This window comes from Heterocephalus glaber, unplaced genomic scaffold (assembly GCF_053883595.1).
Source record: "Heterocephalus glaber isolate CG9 unplaced genomic scaffold, H.glaber_assembly_v1.0 deba00001442, whole genome shotgun sequence".
NCBI classification, from domain to species: Eukaryota; Metazoa; Chordata; class Mammalia; order Rodentia; family Bathyergidae; genus Heterocephalus; species Heterocephalus glaber.
In genome coordinates, this window is record NW_028258296.1 from 51,519,269 (window position 1) to 51,542,563 (window position 23,295).

Here is a 23,295-nt window from a genome sequence, read left to right on the forward strand (position 1 = left end):
TGAAAGGAGATTTGGAGCAGAGCTGGTTAGGACCAGGAGAATCTTTCTGGCAGAGGTGAGCCTGGAAGGATAGTTGAGATTTTGATAGGAGGCAATGTGGAAGGAAATGGAAGAACAGTCATCTAATCATTGATAATAAGGATTTGGAAAACATTAGTTGAGTGATTGGCAGGAGAATTATTACAGCAATAGTAGGGCAGGAACTGATGGAATAGACAAAATCTGGTTAAAGGAAAGTTTATTGAGTTGACTGCCTCAGGGCTCTAAATTATAGTATTCATATATTTTGGCATGCAGTCAGTTTTTTGAGGTTGACTCCTAAAAAGCTGAGATGTGAAAAGTTTTTCAAAAGTGAGGCATGAAAGATGGCATCTTAATGTTTCCAAAGATAATAACAGGAGGAAATTTGATAGGAATATGTTGCTTACCTGTTTTGATTTGGGCTTGAACCTAAAATAAAAGACAAATGCTCTTAGCTTTCCATCACTATAACAAATACTTCGGGTAATATAAAGAGAAAAGGTTTATTTTGGCTCACAGATTTGAATGTTGCAGTTCATGATTAATTGGCCCTGTTGATTTGGGTCTGTGGTAGGGCAGCATGCCATGGCAGGAGTGCATGGCAGAGCAAAACTGATCACTTTGTGGCCAGGAAGAAAGAGAAAGGAGCTAGGGCCCTTCAAGAGCATATTCCCAATGACCTAAAGACCTCCCAATAGGCCCCACTTCTTAAAGGTTCCACAGCCACCAATGATACTATGCTGGGGATTAGCCTTTACTACATAGACTTTTGGGAGATACTTAAGATCCAGACTATACCAAATGTATTGTGAGACCAAGTCTGTATAAAGTTAACGGTATGTTTCCTTTTGAAGGTTATGCTAATCTCTCTCTTGGCTGGAGGTGTTGGTCTAAATCTGACTGGAGGAAACCATCTTTTCCTTCTGGACATGCACTGGTAAAGATTGTGGACTTTTCTTGAGTTGTTGCAGCATAGCAGGGAGAATAGGGTACTAGAGGGGCAGTAGGGACTGACTTTCTGTGTCAAGTATGGACTTGTATTAAAGAGATGCCTTGTGTATACACATCTATAATGCCAACTCTAAACAGGATGTAAGGCTAGTTGACATTCCTGAATTCCTGAGCAATCTTCAAATGACTGCTTAAAACAGTTCATTCACTTTATTGTTAATTTAACATCTGTTTCCATAGAAACTGGGAGCATAGCTTTTCCCCAGGCTATGAGTTTACATCATGCCGTTTTAGCTCTTCTCTAGAAACCATATTCCAGACATATTTGTTGAGATCCAAAGAAATTTTAATCTTAGGAGCATTACTCCAAAAAGAAAGGAAAACTTTTCTACTGATATTAGAAATACACTTAGTACACAGCCTTTGGATTTGTTGTATGTAGTGCTACTGTCAGGAACATGCCAGTATCTGTCCTGGATACAGGATGAGTGAGTTAATGTGTTACTGGGAGAAAGTCTCATATAAGTTAAACAAGTTTCTAGGTTTCCATTTCTGCCAGTCAAGGACTGCTACACCATGCACTCCTTCTGGGATTGTCTAATTTTCCAGGCAGCCCAGATTAGTATAAACAGACCAACCTGTTATTATCTTCTTGGAGAAAGTTTAGGTCTTATTTGGGCCTGTATTATATACATAGGAGTGAGGAAAGGATGCTAGGGATTATGCTATTTTCTGAGATGGAGAACTGTTATCAGGATTTAAAGAAGTAACATGAGAAAATGAGAATCCATAAAAAGGAAACAAGTCTCTTAGATGAATGATGGAATATTAAAGTTGAAAAAGGTAAATATTGAGAACATTAGCCAGCCCTCAGGTTTCCACGTAATGATCTGAACTCTAAGAGTGTGGTTAGAGAACTTACCCAAGGTCATCCAGCTAACTAAGGACTGTATTTAACTATTGGTTTCACCTCCATTACTTCTAGTTATCAGCTGATAATAGTGCTAAGAGTTCTTATTAGTAGTCTGACCCCACTTTTTCATTAGAGGGCAAGACTGTGTCTGGCACTAGCATTTTTTAGCTCAATATAGCCTACACAGGGGTTGACAGACCTTTTCTGTAAATATCTAAGGCTTTGTAGGCCAAAGTTCTTTGTCACTTATTCTTCTTTGAGGGTTTTGTGTGAGTGTATGTGTGTTTCTTAAACCTCTTTAAGAATATAGCAATTGTTTTTAGCTGAAGAAGCATATGAAAATAGGCTATGGGCTGGATTTGGCCCAAAGGCCATAGTGTGTCATGTACATCTAGGAGAGACCTTTTTTGCTTCTCCTCTAACAGGAATCCGTCCCTTGAAGATCAAGCTTGTGACCGAATTTACCGAGTAGGGCAACAGAAAGACGTTGTCATACACAGGTAAGAAAAGACCTCGAAGCCCTTTTCCAACTTCTGCTTTTCAGAAGGCCTTTCTTGAGTAGTATTTTAATGGAATGCAAAGTATTTGGTGATCAGTTCAGTAATGATGTGCCCATGTGATACCCTCAGGCATATTACAGTCTGGAAGGAAACAAGCAGTTTGAGGTAACCATGTAGTTCATTACTGCCAAGGAACTTTGGCTTTTTGGCTTTTAATATTTATTATGACATACTTTCAGACTTACAGAAAACTTTCAAGAAGAGCATCAAAAAATTCCTGTATACTCGTGTGTGTGTGAATAAACTTCTTTTTCTGAGACAGTAAGTTGTAGACACAATGCTTCTTTATCCCTGAGTAATTAAGTCTACATTTCCTGATGGAAGAATTTTCTCTTACATATTCAACAATAAAATGATTAGAATCAGGATATTAACAGCACTATAATACTGTTATCCGATCAGCAGACCTCATCCAGTGATGCCCTTCACAGCAGAAGAGAACCCAGATGGCACGGGAACACGCAGTTGTCAATGACCTGGCCTCCTCATTGGCATAATATCCCAGTCTTTCTTTGTTTTCTAACACTGACTCCGAGAGCGCAAGCTCACTGTTTTGCACAGTGCTCCTCTATTTGGGAGCCTCCCATCTTTAAGAACAACAAAACCTACTTTACTGCTATAGTTCATTCTTGCTATGAGCCTAGTCTTCTTCCTTTTCATGACCAAGTTTCTTGAAGGATTTAGAAATCATTGTATTTACTTGCCTGTCTCTTATTCATTCTTCAGTCTGTGCAGCCTGGCTTTTACCATTATTGTTCACTTAAGCTACTCTTGTTAAGGATACCCATGACTTCCAAAATTTGCCAAATGCAATGATGATGTTAATTTTCCTCTTTAGTGCTCTCCTTGGCTCATTCTCTATGTTCCTTCTTTAAAAATTCTATTCACTCCAGTGAGTCCAAAATCAGTGTCTTTATTTCCACATTTTCTAACCTTGAGACCGGAATATCCAAATCTTGCTAAGTATCTGAACCAAAGTACTCACACACTCATCTATATTCACCCATTTGTGCACTCAGCTCTAAAACAAATAGCTACTGAACACACTGTATTAGCACGTATAATTACATGTTGCAGGATCAAAATGTCACAAACTGAAATTTCTTCCTACCATGCCAGAATTATTAATCCTTCTGCATTCATTGTCTTTGTGAAGTGTCACTTTCTATCATGTAGCCAGAAACTAAACTCTTTTCTCTTTCTTACTTTTCACCAAGTCCTTTAGTTGTATTTTCCAAATATTTCTGATAAGCATCCCTTCTCCTCCCAGTACCACTGCCATCTTCCTCTTTTCAGCTCTTACTCTTGTTTATCCTCTGCATCACCACCAGAGAGCTCTTCTTAGTCAATCTGATTGTGACACTCCACTCAAAGTTCAGTGGTTTCACTTTCTGGAGATAATATGTAGACATCTTAGCATGACAGGTACAGCCACTCATGATCCAGCCCCTCCAGCCCCTTGAAGTTTTGCCACTGGTCAAGTAGATTGGATGACATGATCTTCCTCTAACATACCATGTTCTAAATGGTTTACATGTTCCCATTCCCTGGGATGCCCTCTCAACTCTCCCATCTGGCAGCCCCTTGTTTATCTTACAAGTTGCACAATAAGAATTAATCCTTTAATGGATACTTTCCTACGCATCCTACACAGATTTCCTTGATATTGTAGCACTTAATAGGTATTATTATTATTATTTTTTTAGGTTTGCATGTCTCACAGATTTACTTCTATTGTAGCACTTGATAGATCATATTATTATTATTAGGTTTTCATGTCTCTGCTGTTTCACTTTCAGAACTGTATTCATTTCACCACCCCAGTACCTAACATAGTACATGTTATATAGCAAGTGCTTAATCATGTTGAATGAAAATTAATTCTTTTTATTTTTTATTAGTACATGTTTTCAGTACATAATGTTTGTATTCCTTGAGGGGAGTTGGTACTTGTACAGAACATGTCTGAATTTTTTTCATCCCCTTCCCCTCCCTTTTCTCCCCTTTCCTTCCATCTCTCAATTCCCCTGCCATTTGAGAAAGATCTATCTTCCTATTTCCTATTATCTGTCTTTTATTTTCTCTTTATTTATGTATTGGCTTTCTCATATAAGAGAGACCATGCAGTTTTTAAGCTTATGTGTCTGATTTATTTCATTTAATATTATGGTCTCAAAGTGGATCCATTTAAAATTAATGTTTTAAAAAATACTGGTGAATAAATGAATGAAGACAACAGTGCACATCCTTAGCTTGAAAAAGCTGTTTTGAGTGACAACCAAGAAGCGAGATACTCCGTACTTGAACTGGCACACATATACCTGACAGGAACTTGGTCTTTGCAGTCTTAGGGGACTGTAATATGGAGCTTGGAGGAAAGCTGGGTCTCTAGTTTTTTGTTTTGTTTTGTTTTGGATAGAACTATCTTTTGCTTATTTTAAGCTTTCTTAATTACACTAGCTTCAGAATGAAATACAAAGTCAATCTGAGGCCTATATTTTAAGTGAACCTACATTTAGTCAAGGTTGCTTATATCTCTTAAACATAGAGTTCTTAACTGATTCTGAAAACTTGAAATCTCATTAGTAATCAGTGGGATAGAAGCTTGAATGTGCTATTAGACAAGCTGCTTTGGGTTTCTGATAGTTTTCTTATTCGTTTTTCAGATTTATTTGTGAGAGGACAGTGGAAGAGAAGATCCTACAGCTTCAAGAAAAAAAGAAAGATTTAGCCAAACAAGTTCTCTCCGGATCTGGAGAATCTGTCACCAAGCTTACCCTGGCTGACCTCAAGGTCCTTTTTGGCATCTAACCCCCTGTCTAGGGTGCAGTCAGTGCCACTACTGGTTTGAATTAGCATCCGGGAAAATACCCTAGCCTTCACCCCTGAGCTCTGCTCTGGCATTCCATTTCACCTGCAAGCCTTACACGCTCCTCAAAACAAGGCATAATCTTGTCTCTAGAACTGAGGATGGGTTATTATGTTAAACATCTGGTTACTCAATTATATTAACAGCTTCTTTAATGCATAGCATAGAAACCAATCAGTTCATTCAGTTAAATACAGTTAGACAACTCTGGCAAAATTGTATCTAAGCTTCAGTAAAGCTCAAAAAGCCCTGCATTGCCTTTCTTGGCTTAGTTGGTTCGGGAACCTGTGTTACAGGCTTATGTCCTCTTGCTGGTCCTGCCCATCTCTTCTTGCTCCTGACAGCATTTCAATGGGCTGAGCAGAGAGTAGTCCCCAGCCAGCCATTCTTCTGCAGCTGTCTCAGTCCAGGCAGTTCTTCCTTTCAAGCTTAAGATCAAGGAGATGCTTTGCCCATAAACATGTTGAGTACTGTATTGTTACTTCATTTAGTATCAGTGTGTCATTTAGGGTTTGCATCACTGTATCATTTAGTAGTGTATCACTTAGTAGTGCATCATGTAGTATATCAGTGTGAATATCACTTAATCACTATCATTTAATGTTTCTATCATATTTTAGTTATTGGTAAGATTGTCATTTAGAATTTATTGAATCGTTCTGTATTTGTTATTGTATAGTCTAATAAATATGTGTTTGATAGTGTTGCAGAGATAATGCTGTACGTTCACCAAAACCCATTTCCTTTTCCTCTGGCCACCCAGAGGGACTGCACATCCTAGACTTTGCTATAGTTAGACATGCCTGTGTTACTGAGCTCTAATCAGTGGACTATGGAGAGAAGTGAGGTAAGGCATTTCTAGACTGCTCTCTACAGCTCTCCAAATGGTTCTTCACACTTTCTTCCCTCTTAAACCTGCTGGATGCAAAGGAACTAACAGGAAGATGGCACAGCCTTACAAGAATAGTGAAACTACTAGGTCTTGGGTTCATAACCTAAGCTTGGCCATAGATTCTTTTGTCAGACCTGGTCCCTGAAGGACTGAAACAAAGCCTTCCCCATTGCACTCTCTTCCTCCTTCAGCTCACCTGCACTGCACTATGGCATGATCAAGAGATCATTTTTTTAAGCCAGAGATTTGGGCGTTGTTAGTATTAGCAGCTAGTACCCTAATACAAACACTGGAGACTTTTATTCTTCAGAAAACTAACAGGTTTCCTCTTCTGATTTATACTTATCTCAAAAGTTACTCTGCTAATTTCAGCTAGAAATAATAGTTTGAAAGAAACATTTCTTCCTTTGAGTTGGGTGAAAAGACAAAACTATGTTAACCCAGGCATGGTATAGATTGATTCATTGAGGTCTCTAAGCAAAGGTTTCCTCTAAGGACAAGATCTAAAGGTTTACAAAGGTAAAGACAGCGTGGCCTGCTGAAAACCTCAACTTAGCTCTAATTTATAGGTTCACCTTAGTTGCATGTGTAACCAACTAATTTTTGGACAAAATCATTAAGTTCTGTGTTTTGGTTTCCTCATGTGTAAAATGGGTGTGTTTTCAGAATTTAGCAGCTAAAATAAGGTCTTTGATAAAATCAGGAAATGAAAACAGTGAGATTACCCTTTTGGAGTTATAATTTCAACATTTGAAAATATAGTTACCTGAGAACAAATGGCTTCCAGGTCAGCAAGAATGTACAAACCTTGCCTGTGCCACTAGCTAATTGTCTTGCATTAGTGTAGTTACAAATTAGGTGGGCATCTCAGCATCTCTTAAGATATGTAGACTCATATATTCATGCTCCATTAGGAAATTAATAAATATAGCTACTATAACTTGTTTGACCAAATAAGTAATGTCAATCAGAAAGGTGTGAGAGGAACATTGCTAGTGTCCATTCCAAGTGTCCTTTAGGGGAGAAATTATTAACTTTCAAATTCAAGCATTCTGGCTTTTAGTTTGGAGAGGGATACAGGAACTATATAATCTTCAGATACTTAAAGCCCACTGACAAATGTGACCTACTGTAAGATTCCTCCTGATATCTTAAACTTTCTCTAATTTTCCTTGTTGTGATGGCAAGCTAGTAAAGCCACCTAATTATGTCTAGGTGTTCCTAAAACAATGAGATGCTACTGATGTGTCGAGGATGTAGAAAAAGTAGGAAGCACTGTCCTAATAGGATGGTGTATACTAAACTCATCCTTAAATCCTAATCCTTAGGTAGAAATGTCTCATAGACTAATAAGTGGCAGTCTGATGTCTTATGTCAGACTCATGTCCATTTTAGTTGATGCAGATCAGTTTCTTAAGGTCTGCATGTGACAAGGTATCTCAGTAACTTCTAGCATTGGGCAGGAACCCACAATGTAGTGATCTAATTGAGGTACTACTCTGTGTCAACCAGCTCTCCTTGATGTGATAACCACTACTGCTGCGTTTCTTTTCATATCTGCTGGCCTCACCAGACTTGGGTATAAACAACCTGAGGTAACAAATACTTTATAAACAGTGAAGTGCCATACAAGTGCTAGAGATACTACTGTGGAACTAGGTGTGGGAATATGAGAATAAAGAGCATGGGTGCAGCTGACAGAACTTGATGGTGAATGTCTGTTGCCAAATTAGGTTTTTGAACACCAAATTTACAAAGAATTTCTTATGGGACAGAATTTCCTTCATGGAAGGTCTATACAGTTGAATTCTTTAGCTCTGTGACTCAAGAGCATCAATGCATATTCCTGGGCCCTTTAAAAACTGCATCCAGCCAGGTACAGTTATGCATGCCTGTAACCCCAGCACTCCAGAGGCTGAAGCAGGAGGGTCGAGGACAGCCTGGACTACGTAGTGAGTTGAAGGCCGGCCTGAAGTATATAGTGAGATCCTGTCTCAGAAAGAAAAAGAGAGAGGAGAAAGAAGGAAAGAAAGGAGAAAGAAAAAAAAGGACTCCTGCCTCCATGCAATCATTACAAACATCATAGGCAGAAATATATATTAAAAAATGCAACATGATCCCATTCTCTAGCAATTCTGTGATTTAGTCTGGCTGTTTGTGAACACTAGATGTTTTCTCTGGTTATCGCCTGCTCCATGAGAGGACTCTTAGCAGAGCTCCAAGGTGGAGCCAGATTGTTCTGCACTAATAGGATAATCATGGGACCACCAGTACTTCTTGTGGTCTGTCGGTCTAAAATTTTTATGTCTACCTAATACCTTGAAAAAATTGGGTTTATGAAGTGGGATGTTGTACTGCTGTGTGTTACATTGCATGTAGCCCTAGGAGAATACAGGAAAAACAAAAAAGTATATCTGTAGGCACAAAGAAAATTATAATTGAAATTTAGAATTCCTATACATATAATTAGATTAAAATGTTTTCATTGGTGAAAATGAAATTAGGGTCAGTTTTAACCCATTTATGCCAGAGTTTGCAATTTTTAAAAATGTTTTGCATGAAATTCATACGTTACCTAGAAAAATTCAAAGGACGGTAATTTGAAGAGAAAATTTTTTATTATGTTCCACTGTTATGTGCCATTCCAAAAAGGATCACTAGGCATACAAGAATTAATACAATGTACCAAAGGAGTGAGGAGGTGAGGGACACAGATGAAAACAGCAGCCTACCCTAGAGAGGGAACAGGGAAACAAGTAGCTACATAATGTGTCTACTATCTTAAGTCTTTTCATCTAGACTGCATAGCTAATTCTGAGTGCAGGTGGAAATTATGAAAGGAAGTATGGGGAGTGTCTTAGTTACTTTTTCATTGCTGGGACAAAATACTCAACACCCACAAGTTAAAGGAAGAAAGGTTTATTGTAGCTCACATTTCGTAGAGGGTTCAGACCACAGTTGGCTGGCTCTAAGGCAGAGCAGCATGGCGGAGGGGCATTTCAGAGGAGAAACAGTCCACATCAGGACTGCCAAGAAGGCAGCAAGCAGCAAGCCTCCCTTTCCCTTTCATCCCATCTAGGCTACAAGCCTTCTGGGTGGCATCACCCCACGCACGGTGGGCTTTCCCATTATGTACACCATGAGCTATGACGAACCAATTAGTGGACTAGTCCAGTACCACTACCCTTAATCCCAGTATCACACACCCTAAATCCAGCCACCTCTGAGAAGCCCCACCTATTGAGTGCATGAGGCTTTAGTGGGACATCTAGATACAAGCCATAACGGAGAATACTTGTGTGGCCTGATTATTAATAAATTAGTTCAGAAATATGCACCAAGCATCTACTGTGTGCCAGTCACTGCTGAAAATATTGGGAGAAGCAAAACCAAACAGTCCTGTTTTCCTGAGGCATAGAGTCTAGCAGAGGAGACAGGCATGAGTCTAATAACTAGGTATGACTGTACAGTGGCATGAAGACTAGTGCTATGATGGAGAGGCATGTGTAGTTGCATGGGCTTATAATGGATTTGACTTAGGGGAGATCTTTGATGAAGTAATGAAGGAATTCCTACATCAGTACATAGGAGCTAACCAGTGAAATGCCTTTCCCTATATTCTGCTTCTAATTAGCATTCAGTTCATCCCCAAGGATGAAGGTTCTAATTTGTGGTTCTTTTCTTGCCTATAACACCAGCAGTATACTTTACATTATAGTGCTGCATCTCGTCGATGCTTCAGTGCTCACAACTTGAAGACAGTTTCTGAAGGACTTCATTACACTGGAAAAATTCCTAAATCCTCCAACTCCTTTTTTCTCACCTTGGAGACCTGAGCTCTGTATATCAACTTTACCAGATCTTTGAGCCAGTTGGATTAAATTGGGTTAACTCCATTACTGTGCCAGCCAAGGAACAACTTCTCCCACTGACATGCATCCAAACTTTAAATATTTTTAACAGAATTGTTATGATACCATTAATACTGCTTAAAGGCTAAGGCATCAGCCAGAACTATAATGTGTTACAGATATTTTATTTGTTTTTGTTTTTTTTTTTTCGGTACCAGGGATCAAGCTCAGGACCTTGCACTTGCAAGGCAGGGGTGGTGCCACTGAGCTACATCCCCGGCCCTTCTTATGGATATTTTCTATTGCATTATAACTTCATCTACAGTACAGTTGTCCAGTTACTAAAACTTTTTCCAACTGAAACAAACAGTAAGTTTTGTATAAGGTTTTGCAATTTGATTCACATGGGGAAAGATGATGTAATGTAATACAACAGGTTTCTTCCTGGCGAGCAATTCCCTAGGTGTTTGAGGTAACTGGAAAATTCAAGACAGTCCCTCAGGTGCACATAATTTATGCAACATGTTTAAGAAGGCTGATATTTCCTGCCCAAATGATTTTTGGTTCAATGAAAAAATTGGTGTTTGAGAAAAGACAGTCTTATGAAAACAGATAAAAGCAGATCTAAGCTAAAAATGCTGACAATTAGATCTTTATTCATTCAACATATTAAAGTCTCTATTATGTTCAAAGAAATGTCCTACATAAGGATAATACAGTAGTTATTAAATGTCAAATTCCTGCCCTCCTGGAGCTTACACTCCCAAAAGGAAGACACTAAACAGAATATTTCTGTTAGATGGTGATGAGGGTGAGATGGAGTCCTGGGGTGGGATGTTGCAGGGCGACTGGGGACCTCTCTAATAGTATGGTAGTGGACACTGGAACAGAAAGCTGAAGAAATCAGTGAACTATGTAAATATCTGGGAGATGTGCATTTCAAATGGAGGAAGAGTGATTATAAAGGCCCCAGGATGGAGTGCTATGGAGTCTGAGGAGGACCAGGCAGGCCAGTCTGGCTGAAATAGAGTGATGGAGGGGGATGTGTAGGAAATGAAAGAAGAGCAAGGATCCAGATTGTGCTGGTCATTCATACTGATGTGAAACTGATCACTGGCTTTTGTTCTGAGTGTAAGTTGGGAGGGTTTCAAGCAGAAGACTCACAAGAGCTGACATTTTTAAAGGATCTGACTATTGGATGAATAGTGTGAAGAGTAAGGGTAGACACAAAAAGACTAGTTAGAAGAGGGTTGCAAACCTTCATGTGAGAAATCCTGGTATGCCAGACTAGGATGATAGCAATGAAGATGGACACCAGTGATCACCAGATATATTCTGAAAGTAGGGCTGATAGGATTTGTCCATGGATTTGGATACAATGGGTGACAGAAGTTTTAAGCATGTTTCCAAGGCTATTGACTCTACCAGCTCTAAGGTCGTACTTATGGTTTCCTTTTAAGGAGAAGAAGACTGCAGGAGAAGCAGTTTGGTAGTAGTAAGCAAATGGAAGTGAGAATTGGAAACTGAAAGTCTGTTAGAAACATCTTAAATTTCAAGTCCTATTATACATGCAAGGGGAGATGTTAAGCAAGCTATTGGACCTAATACAAGAGAGACTGGACTGAGAGATAAATTTGGGAGTCATCAGTATATAAATAGTATTTAAGGTCAGTATAGGATGAGGTCATCTAGAGAGTGAGGAAAAAGCAAATGCAAAAACTGATCCTTGGCTCCCTCTGATGTGTAGAGAACAGGAAGATAAGGAACAACGAGACAGAATTAAGAAGAGTGATCCCACATAAAACAAGCAAAGACAATACTTCATGGAGGAAAAAGTGATCTGCTCTGCTAAATGCTAGTGACAGGCCAAAAAGGAGACCAACTGAGAAGTAACATTGCATGGTGACCTTGACAAGAACTACTTCACAAAGTAGTCTTAAGGATAACAGATTGATTGGATTAGATTTCAGAGGCAATGTAAGGAGGGCTCTATAGACAGCAAACTACCGTTCTTAGGACAGCACAGAAATTGGGTGCCAAAGGGAGATATAAAATTGTTATGGACCAATTGTGTCCCCCAAAGCTGAAGCCCTAATCCCCAATATATATGAAAAATGGGCCTTTCAAAAGGTAAGTAAAGGTTAAATTGGGTCCAGTAAGGTTAAATGGGCCCTAATCCAACAGGGCTGTAGGTATCCTTAGAAGAGGAGGGAGAGATACCAGGACCATACACACACAGGGGAAAGGCTATGTGAGGATGTGGTGAGAAAGCTGTCACCTATCAGCCACAGAGATACCTTGTCAAAAACCAATCCCACCAGCATCTTTATCTTGGACTTTCAAAAAAAAAATGACCATGGCAGATTGTATGCGAAAGTGGTTATGACAGTCTAGAATTTAGGTGAGAAAGATGAAGGGAAGGACATGGGAGTGGGGGGATGAGAGGGACAGTAAGAAGAGGGCAGTCACTGCATTATGGGTTCCAAAGAAGTAGAAGAATTTGTAGAGTCAGATTATTACATCAGGCAAGCTCAAAAGATGGGAGCCTGTGGTTATAGGATGCTTGAAATGGAGACGAATCAGAAGGCAAAGATGGAATCAAGGTCTAGGGTCTGATCATACAAATTAGGTAGGGGAAAAAAAGAACACTGGAGAACTGGTCGGACAACTAAGAAGTCCATGAGGGCACTGAATTATTTGAAGACTGATGAAGAGCAGTACTGGAGTGATAGCAAGCTTGATCCTATAATCTTCAAAGAATAAGGAACAATGATTTGGGGCTCTTTAGATGGTTGAACCATGGATGAATAGCAAATTGTACAGTTTAAAGGCATGAGTTTCAAGGCTGGCCATGTTTAGATGTAGGGATAATGGTCTAGAAGACAGTTTCTTAACTGGCACTACTGATATCTTCAACTGGATAATTCTTTGCCTGGAGGTGGGGGTGGGACAAATCACCCTTGGTTGAGAATCATGGTCTTAAAGCAGCAATGATGAGCTAAAAGGACACCTGACCATGGGTCCAGTAATATAAGCAGAAAGGGTAAACAGCTGGAGGATATCAGGGCCAGCAATGTTTTCTGGGAAGATCAGATTTTGGTGAGAGAAAGAGACTGAAGGGAATGTTTCCAGAAAAGGATGAGAATATAGACACTATCTTAGTGTTTACGGCTCCAATGTAGCCCTCATCTGTCAGTTTCAAGGAGGAAATGTATTCCATGATGATCTGACAGTCATCTCATTACTTCACGTCCTTTGCCTGACCCAATTCACCACTCACATGAGTCACCTACTACTTAAGCAATCCAACGATGCAAATTTCAGTAATGTTATTTAATACATGCTGAGTTTATTGCTATTTAAGAAATTAAGCGGCCCAGGGCCGGGGATTTAGCTCAGTGGTTCCGCTGCCTGCCTTGCAAGTGCAAGGTTCAATCCCCAGTACAAAAAACAAAAAATTAAGCATCTCAGAACACACAAAATGTATACAAAGAAGACCTTGGCAGGACTGAGGTACCAGTTCTACATCCTCTCCGAAGAACTCTTCAGCAGCTAAGAAATTACCATGTAAGTCAAAGCTGCCAGTTAAGTTTCTAGATATACACACATAAGCAAAGATTACCATCTAAAAATCAAAGAGAAGTGAGGAGGATGAAATTGTCTAGATTGTTTGGTACAAGAACTACAATAGATGTATGAGATCTATTTCAGGCTCATTCCCCTTCATTAACTTTCTACTTGCATGCCCTCTACCTCATAGTAATTCTGTAGGATATGTGAGTTGGGGATGAGCATGGTGCATTAAGGGAGGAGGAGCCACCCACTGAAACATCAAAGTCACATTGAAATGATCACAAAACATGTATCAGTAATTCCACTGAAAATGAGCTAGCAAAAAGTGGATAGGACAAAAGGAGGTTTTCATTCTCTGGGGGAAATAGCTAAATAATATGTAGCTCAGGGATAAATTGAGAAGGTTATCAAATATCAGAATGTAAGGAAATCAATTACTACACCTACCATAATCTCTAATTTCCAATGGCATACACCCCTCCATACATATAGCCTCCTATAGTATGGAAAGAACACTGCCAACTTACCTTTTGGAGAAATGTGTGCTCAACAATCCACAAGTACAACCAGTGAATAACTCACAAAAAAGCACTGGAACTCTAATGTCAGATAAGGCTCTTTTTTAAATTCTGTCTGTCTCTTCAGAATTTATGAAGCTCTGCAGTCCTCTGGAAATCTGCAGCTTTACCAGGCTGATCTCGTACTCAGGAAATCATCAGAGTGCCACAGTTCTTAGCAGACTCCTTGGTGTGCTCTGCCCGCCTGTGCATGTGCATTCAGACTTCTCAGTAAACTTCCCGCAGCAAGACCAGTGGGGACGACCTGGGTGGCCCTTGTGCCCATGGCCACAGCCTAGGTACCCACCTGCATGGTACAAAGGGAGAAAAACAATCCTAGGAGTAGATGCTGGCTGGCACCATGGAAACTAAGTCTCCGGTTAACATCTGGGTTCATGGGAATGAAAATATCCAAGGAAGACGTTAGAGGAACAAGCTATCTGACTCCGTCGCCAGTCAGGAAGACTCTCAAGAATGCTCACAGCCAATCAATTGGTTACCCAAAGCTCTCAGGCAGTGTTAAAATGTGCTAACCGAATGAGATGAACTACTTTGGACTTTCACTGTAAAATGAACTGGTTTGGATTTTAACTATATGATTGAAATGAAAAAAAGGGTAGAGGAGTGGAAATGAAAAAGAGGCAGATCCTGAAGTGGTTATTTGGAAGGTACAAAAGTCTATGTTATAGCCTACCATTAGGGTGAGGACAGGATAAAATAATTTCTTAAAAAATAATTGGGTCCCTTGCATGAGCTTCTACCTCCCCCAAAAAGAGCCAGACCTGGTTCAATCAGTTGAGTCATTCTTGCCTCATTTGGAATTTCTTTAAAGTTTTGAAAGAGATACAGTGGGTCTACATTTTTCACACTTAGCCTGCTGAAAGGGTACTGAATGAAACTGTGAGTCCCACAGAGAAGCAGAGTGCTCACAGGATTGGTTAACTATCAAAACTAAAGACCTCAGAACTTTCAAGCTTGCTATTTCAATTCAGAATAAAGCAGCTTGTTTAAGCAGGAAGCAAAACTTTTATCATGTCTCTATACATAGAGACACTTCCTAGAACAAAGCCTCAGTCCAGACAGCCTAACCTAGTGGCTGTGCGACCGTGGAAGGGACTGTCGCTTGATTCCTGCTGCTGGCAGACAGGCCCGAGGGTAGTGATGTTCCCCTTACCTGGCATGGTACCTCCACAGGCACAGCGTGCATTCTTCTGGCCTCCACTGGAACAGAAAGTGCAGCAGTGAAACACTCCTAGGTGTGGGTGACGCTTTCTCCTCACGGTCACAGTGAATGGGGAGCCCTTCAGTGTTCAGACCAAAAGCAAGGAATAGCACCTTATGAGTCAGTGGGGTGTGCTGAAAACTGTGACATGCTCAACAGTTTTAAGTCACAGAGCCTGCATTTGGAGGGGCAAGGCAGACAGGCAAAGAACATTCAGCTGGGTGGGCACAGACACCACTGCAGAGAAACTGGAACCAAGGAGTCTGTGTAGCCATGCTTTTCATCACCCTTCAACTAAACCCCCTGGACACTAAGCATGGTCCCACATGGCCAGCTCCATTTTCAGTGACATCTGAATTATCTGGGGCTTATTCTGCCAAAAGGGCAGAAAGACAGAAAGGCCATACCACCACCAGCTTAAGCTATTTCTTAATGGATTCTGCCTCCTTCCTGCCTTGCATGAAGTGAAAGTGTGTAGATCATTCGATACATTATCCACCTTTCTACTTTCATGTGACTGACTGGTCTTTAGAATTCTTAATTTCAGTTCCTGAAGAATCTCAGAGGGAATGTGTAGAATGTTACAACCACAAGGCTCCAATTTCTCAGCCACAGACTGTCTTTCCTCATTTAGTGAGCTAACCTCTTTTCTTGCCCCTCCATCCTACACGCATCTGAAACCCATCCATGCATCCTGAGACTGTGAAGACATATGGAAAGAAGAAAGGTTAAGTGTGTGTAGTTAATCAGTTTCAAATTAGTAACTCTTTCAACTGTCCCTTTTTCTTCAAGGATCACTTTCATTTTATAATTTGTGCTCCATATTAAACAAAAAATATTTAATAAATGTTTCAATTTGGCTCTCCCTATGTAAGAGCCGCATCATCTGAAAAAGCAGAAAGTAGAGAGCCTGATATCTTAGACATTTTTCCCAATGTTAAATTCCCCTTCTTTTAAAGGATAACCAGAGACTGAAACTTTTGAAACCATTAGGCAAAATAAACCTTTCTTCCTTCCTTCATGTCCCAAGTATTTTGTTACAGTAATAAAAAGCTGACTCCCACATAATTCATTTAAAAAAAACTTGGAGTTCAAAGAAAGAGATTCAAATTCTAATTCTACTACAGAGCTACTATATATTCTAGTCTCCATTTAACTGGACAATGATCCCTGTGCCTGAGTGTTTTGAGGAAGACTGAACTCGCTCATCATGGTGGTGTGTGGCTGTGATCCTAGCACTCAGGAGGTTGATCCAGGAAGACTACCAGAAGTCTGAAGCCAGTCTGGGCCACACAGTGAGTGTGAGGCCAGCATGAACTACGAAGCAAGACCCTGTCTCAAACAAAAACCAACAACAACTAAACTAAGGTAAACAAAAACAACTAGCTTGTTCCTGATATACTATGATTAAGTGAGCAATAAATAGCTATTGAATGAGTCTTCCTATTGCTGAGACCACAAGCGTAACACACCATGATGCTGCATGGCATTTCATTACTCCCATCAGGGTTGACATCTAGTTAAAGGAGACTGATTATTCCAAAGTCAACAGATGTCAGCAGAGAGATTCTGCTAGACATATATTACCCAGTTTTTAAAATTTCATAAGCCAGAAAGTGTTACACATAACTTTGGAGATAGTATAGTAACCATGGTAACAGATAAACCTTTATGTAAAACAGACACGAGAATTACATGGGCAGATGGTTAGGCAGATAGTTGAGAGGAGGGAGCATAACCTTAACCCTGCCAATTATGAAGTCCATGTCCAACCAGTCTGAACAAAGTTGGAAATCCCTGAGTTACATTAGTTTCTTGAATGGCATGCTTGTCTGCGGGTAGATTGTTCCCTGTGATCAAGGCATCTTCTCTAAGAATTCCAACAACCTGACTGGGAGAATCAATACAAGTATGACTCCCAGCAGATGAAATAGGGAGACAGAGTGCTTATGTTCACTAGTATCCTCTAGTAAAAATAAGACTAGCAAGATCTGGGCTGTTCCTATGGTGAAGGGAAGAAAGAAGAGAATCTACTGAATCTCTATGTAGCCAGTCCTGTAACAAATGTCTCCAGACCTTAAGAGGACAGAACTAGCAGGGTTGGGGTGAAAGGACCTCAGGGCTGCATATGTATGGGTCTTACCTGCACATGCTGCTCTTTGACACAGACCCACACGGTATAGATACCAGGTTCCTTTGGGGTGTAGGAAACAGAGTATGTCCCATCCTTGTTATCCTGGACCACTGTTCTGACTGGACTGAATGGAAATAAGAGTTCAAAAACCACTCCTCTCACAAGCCTGCTTCAGCTGCCTGACATTTTAGGATGTAAACTCTACATCATTCCATCCAATGTTACTTTTCTTTTCTTTTCTTTTGGTACCAGGGATCGAACTCGGGACCTTTCGCTTTTGAGGCAGGTGGTGGAACCACGGAGCTAAATCTCCGGCCATTATTACTTTTAAATGTCCCTCAAATGGGATGTTTCTTCCACTTGCCTCGGAAGTTAATTTTATAACAAAAGGTAAGCAGCATAAATCCTACTTTAGTTTAATATTCAGACAAATTCCTTGAAATTTTACTGTTTTTTTCAAGAAGTTTCAGTTATATCTTTTTGCTGTTGTCCCTTCTCCATACTCCAGTTTCAGAGAAATATAAATATCTTCCTAGTACAATTTAGTAGCAAAAGTGGGCTACATTTTAGGAGGGACACCAATCAGTCTAACACAGAGATTCTTCAGTCTATTCCAAAGCTTGGAATGAAGACTACCTGAGGGCAGACTGTATCTTTCAGAGAGAACTGAATATCGAAATAAAACCCACATAAGATAACACATTCAAGTCAAGTGTGGTGGTGCACACCTGTAATTCCAGCATCCTGACAGATCAGAGGCAGGAGGACTGCAAGTTTAAATCCAGTCTGGGCAACTCAAGGACTTACAGAGATCCTATCTAATAATTAAAAGTGAAAAATGGATTGGGATGTGAAAGCCCTGGGTTCAGTCCTCAGTACTACAAAAACAAAACATTTGGCACAATTAGCCATACCATGTTTTTCACAACATTATGGCAAAGTAAGATAATGACCACAGTTACATCTCCAATTACTCAAAGGACCTATTTCCAGTTTCCTTATTGCTTATACCCATGGCACCTAACTGCATTAACACAAACCTGTCCTTCTTATCTTTAGGGACTACTGCAACATGGATGTTGTCTCCTCCCCTGCCCATGCTCTCTCCTGCAGCATCCTTACAAAACAGGGTGAAAGAGGCTGTCTGCTTCTCCCGAGCTCTGTGGAGATCTGCAAAAGACAAACAACTCAGTGCTCACCTCAAACACAAACTGCATGACCACATCCCAGATCAGACACCATCTTACGTTTTCTCTTCAGAACAAACTTTCTGCTTCCTGTTTATTGTAACCATGCTGCTCCCTTTCTTTTCTCTTCCCCTCCAAACTCCCAGAGTATCCCTTCTGAAGTCCTCCTGAGAGCCTGGTTAGCTCTCAGCCAGCAGCTGCTTTTGAGTCATACAGGATCCTGGACCTTAACCTCAGATCTAGTGAAACTTTGAAAATACTCAGGATTGATGTAGGTATTCAGAGAAGAAAGCTGACAGAATGTCAGAGAACAGTAACCCCAAACACCCTCTGCATGCTCTGGGTGTAGGGAGGGGGAACAGATGACCAGCGTAGATCCTCCACATTGTGAGGTCCTCTCTAGCTCAGTGGCTCCTGCCAAGGCGCTGGGGAAATATCCAACAGTTACAGCCCCCAAGGCAGCACGCAGATGAAACCCAGTGTTCATGAACTATTGGGAGGTCTGTAGAGAGGCTTATGAAGGGTATAAGAGTCTTCCGAAACAGTATGGCATAGTTAGTGGGTGTTTCTGGGGCAGAGATTGTCAAAGGGATCTATAACTTCCAAAGAGTTATGAATTCTTGCTAGAGTCAGGAGGACTCTTAAATACAGTCTTCCCATCAAGACTGATCTATAAAATGTGTGTTCAAAAGACATGCTGGGCGTGGTGGTGCATGCCTGTAATCCCAGTACTCAGGAGGCTGAGGCAGGAGGAGTGACATGAGTTTGAGGCCAGCCTGGGTTACACAGTGAGTTCCAGGCCAGCCTGAACTACACAGTGAGACCCTGTCTCCAAAAAAAAAGACATGCTTTCTTAGGGAAGAACACTGATAAAAAACAAAACAAAAAATTTCTTTCCCTAATGTATATCTAAGGACCCTTGATCCTTGAGTTCCTTGGTTGTTACTTTTCACAGCAGAAAAGAGTTAAGTCTCACCCCAGTATTAAATATTAACTGCACTCTGATCTGAACAAATCAGAAAAGGGTAAGGTGCGGGGGGTTACTTTCTCTTGCTCAGTGTGTCTCATAATCAACTGGTCAGTAGGGGAGCTCTTCCAGCTGCACTAGCCACAATTCTTTCAGTATCATGGCCCTGTGCACTGCCCTCTCAATGCTACTGAGAAGTGCCTTCCTACCTTCTCCTTGAAGGACACATTTGGCTGGATCAACTTCTTTGGTATTAATGGTCCCATAAACTTCATAGCCATGGCACTGGCCTGCTTTCTCCTGAGGAGAAAAGCATATCTTATCGTTTACTCCAGGATGGGTGCTGTACTCGACTCTGTTCAGCTTCCTGAGCCTTTCTACTACCACCCCCTTGGTGATGAGGATCTCCAAGTCTGAGCCACTGGTCAGCAAGTGCTCGGTGAACTCTACACCAGTCCGCATGTCTGCCAGCAGCTGTTCCAGCTGAGCTTTCTGCAGCTGTAGGGAGTTTTCCTTCTGCACCTGTATGTTCTCCAACTGCTTCAGCAGCTTGTTCCGATGCTCCTCGATGGCCTTGATGTAACCCTCAGAGAAAGTTCGGACATCAGCCGCCACTGCCTCCACTCGCTCCTGGAGGGTACGATTCATCTCTTTGATTTGAGCCAGAGCTTCCTCCAGGGCCTCCACATGGGGCTGGGTGCCCCTGAGGAGCTCCCGCACAGAGTCCCCATGCTTGTGAATGACATTACTGGTGAAGTCATAGGGGTGCTCCCGGTGTTCCCCCACAATGCAGTCCCGGCACACTGGATGGTCACAGAGCTCACAGAACAGCCTCAGCTCCTCTGCAGGGTGAGCAGAACACAGGATGGGCTTTCCAACTTGGCTGTAGCCTTTCAGATCTTTCAGGTCCACAATGGTATGATAAGTTGTTTTTTTCTGCCGTCTAGGAACAAACAGAGGAAATTAGGGACTAACTCCAGGTGGGAGACAATTTGGCAGAGAGGTTTTAGGAAGATGGGCTCTGAAGTTCAATTTGAGTTCCATCCCTAGGAACCTCAAACTGGATGATCTTCTCTGGTTCTAGTTATTCATCTGTACACTGAGGCCAATACCTATCTAAAAGGGCTGTTGTACAGAACAAAATGGGATTACACTTGGGCTTGGCTTGGATTATGTCATTGGTAAAGGTTGTAGTGCTAAGAGTATATCTTGAAACTTCCCCCAAAGAGTTAATTTGGCAAGACCAGACCCATAGTTGGCTTCTTACAGCAAAGTAAAGGTAATAGCACAGTGGAAAACTAGCACCAAGAGACACAAACTGTGCCAGGTGGCATAGCAATTAAAAAGCAGCTAGCTGGCCCTGATTTTTTTTTTTAAAGTCTCATCTAGGTTTCATCTAAGCTTCCTTCTAAATGCATCTAAGCATTTCCTTTGACCAGTACCAACGTCACCCCCATTAGCAGGCTAGAATATCCCTCAAGAGTCATCAACACTATTCGAATGTGAAATCAATGATCAGTAGTATCAAAGCTCACTTTTAATTCCTCTTTTTCTATAGCCTTCTAGAGATTTAGGGAAATGCCTAGGAAACTGAAATGACTACTAAGAGTTTCCCATTAGCATTTATATCAACTTAGCACTTACATGCTAATTCTGAAACCACAAGACTGGTTGCAAAGAAAACAAGGTCAGCTGTTTAGCTGGTAACAAGATAGACATGTATACTATCACACATAATTACAAGTTAAAAATAGAATGAAGACTACTAACTTGTTCTGTTGGTGAGGTCAGAAAACAAATGGAAGTCTGAAATTTAAAATGATTTTGGGCTACTTTCAAAATGTTCATTTCATATTCAGATGCCATAGAGTAGGGAGGAGGAGAGTAAGAAGGAACAAAGAGGGATCCACTTGATAAGTCACCAAATGTAATAAAAGACATAAAGACATATAATAGTGTAATAAAAGACATCCCAGTTAACATCTACCAGCTCACTCTCCAGCTACAAACTCTGGGGTTTAAGGCAAAGGCTGAGGTGAGACCCAGCCAATCAGCATTTACACTGAGAAGGCATAAACATTTGTAAAAGAACACAGAATATAGTCAAATCTGGATTTAAGACTCAGTTCTGTTACATGCTTAGCAAGCAAGAAAAATCACAAAACATTCTGAGCTACAGTTTCTTCAATTAATAAATGGGAATGAAAATTGTGCCTGCCTTTCCATAGGAGTTGCACTGATCAAACAAGATCAAGAGCAGGACCTTTGCTACCATATTCATTCTCCTCTGTTTCAGCACCTAATACAATTATTCACCACAAAAAATGACTGATGATTGAAAGAAACTAAAAATGCTTTGAAAACTGAAGAGGACCACGCAAACCTTTATTTCTATTATTACTAAAGGTATTATGTTAGACTAATGGGAATAACCGCTGTTCTAAAGTATTTGTTACTGTATTGTATACTGTCTTTACTTTGGATTTGAGGTATTGGAGAAAGCCTTCCTTTCCATTTGCCCAAAGAATTTGTCTTGACACCTCTTTGTGTTCCATTCTTAAGCCACAACAGGTGGGGTATCCCATCTTTACCTATGAGCCTGGCAGCAAAAGTGGCAGAGATTGGCTTTGCAGGTCTGACACCTCTTCTCCACTTCCCTGTCGTTGCACAGGTCACACACCAGGCCCTGGCCTTCCCCACGCAGACTCTCCAGCATCACATCATTCATGGCCAGGTGGTCTATGGTTAAAGCCTTCACTCCACCCATGGGCAGGTCCACCTGAGCATCACATACCGGACACAGGATGCCGATCTGCCGCTGAAGACTCTGAGGCTTGCGTTCCCGGAATACTGACCCTTCGGAGCTTGTGTCAGAGTCTGCCCCTCGGATGTCCACTACTGAGAAGGGTTCCAGGTTCTCCAGACAAGCGGTGCAAACAGTGTGCAAACATGGCAAGAGCCTGGGGGCTTTGAAAAGCCCCATGCACAGAGGGCAGTGAGTCTTGCCTGAGTTCCCAAGTGCAGGACCACTGGGGAGTTTGTGCACGAAGCCCAGAAGCGGCTTCTTGTTTTCTGACATATTCTCCCACGTCTGTGCCCACTACCAGAAATGGCCTCGGACAGCGCTATAGTGCAGTTGCTGATTAACCTCAACCAAAGGCAAAGTTTCCAGAACTTGAGCAGAGACCATGAGGACTCTGTTGTTGGCAAATAAAAGCGCAAATGGGAAGTAGGGGATGCCTCCAAGGAACCATCCACAGATCTACTCAGTGTCTGTGGTAGGGACCCTTCCTTTCCATGGTATCCCATACCAGACACACCTACCCCTCCTCTGTCCCCCAAAGCCTCCTTCCCTGATGCGCTTCCTCAGCTAGTCTTCCCATCTCCGTGACCCCTGCATCTCACGCTCTCTATGGCTACTCCTCCCCGCACTGGTCTCGCCCTAGACACGCGACAAGCGCCACCCCCGCTCCTGCGCGATGAGGTAAGAGGTCTTCGAGCTCCTTCCCTCTCGGAGGGCGTACGGCGGGCGAGAGAGCGGCGAGGCCCCACCGGCTCCTCTGAGGCCACAACCTCCCCACTCTCGGCTCAGCCATCG

At 41.3% G+C, this 23,295-nt stretch overlaps 2 protein-coding genes across 6 annotated transcripts in view; one reads left to right on the forward strand and one right to left on the reverse strand.

The window, feature by feature from the left end:
* The window catches only part of Ttf2 (transcription termination factor 2), a 43,846-nt gene extending 37,828 nt beyond the window's left edge, over nt 1–6,018 (forward strand). For 2 of the 3 annotated variants that reach the window (XM_004853813.3, XM_087213316.1), the window contains 3 exons: nt 876–958; nt 2,311–2,385; nt 5,112–6,018. In XM_004853813.3, the coding sequence (XP_004853870.2) occupies nt 876–958; nt 2,311–2,385; nt 5,112–5,256 (303 nt within the window). In that variant the 3' untranslated portion in view covers nt 5,257–6,018. Of the gene's footprint in view, nt 1–875; nt 961–2,310; nt 2,386–5,111 lie in introns of those variants that run through there. The other variant, XR_002397982.2, reaches the window with a different exon arrangement.
* Nucleotides 6,019–9,109: 3,091 nt separating this feature from the next.
* Nucleotides 9,110–23,294, reverse strand: Trim45 (tripartite motif containing 45). Of its 3 annotated transcripts, XM_004853817.4 has the most exons (7): nt 22,289–23,287; nt 20,220–20,640; nt 19,907–19,997; nt 18,584–18,713; nt 17,553–17,667; nt 15,362–15,488; nt 9,110–14,494 (listed from the first exon to the last, which is right to left on the reverse strand). In XM_004853817.4, the coding sequence occupies exons 1-7, from the start codon at nt 22,774–22,776 to the stop codon at nt 14,346–14,348; spliced, it is 1,521 nt and encodes a 506-aa protein (XP_004853874.1). In that variant the 5' UTR covers nt 22,777–23,287; the 3' UTR covers nt 9,110–14,345. The 3 variants fall into 3 exon arrangements, with proteins under 3 accessions (XP_004853874.1, XP_004853873.1, XP_004853871.1); XM_004853816.3 differs by having other exon boundaries at nt 15,362–15,408; nt 19,907–20,640; nt 22,289–23,294; XM_004853814.4 differs by having other exon boundaries at nt 19,907–20,640; nt 22,289–23,294.
* Nucleotide 23,295: the final 1 nt, after the last annotated feature.

Bases quoted from the DNA above. Each gene is read 5' to 3' on its own strand.
- Trim45 (XM_004853814.4), bottom strand. From the start codon at position 22,776: ATGTCAGAAAACAAGAAGCCGCTTCTGGGCTTCGTGCACAAACTCCCC. The intron at 18,714-19,906 runs GTAGGAAGGCAC...TGTCTTTTGCAG, and splicing joins ATGTGTCCTTCAAGGAGAAG to ATCTCCACAGAGCTCGGGAG. The intron at 15,489-17,552 runs GTAAGACCCATA...TGAACACTGAAG, and splicing joins TCAAAGAGCAGCATGTGCAG to GGCTCCCCATTCACTGTGAC.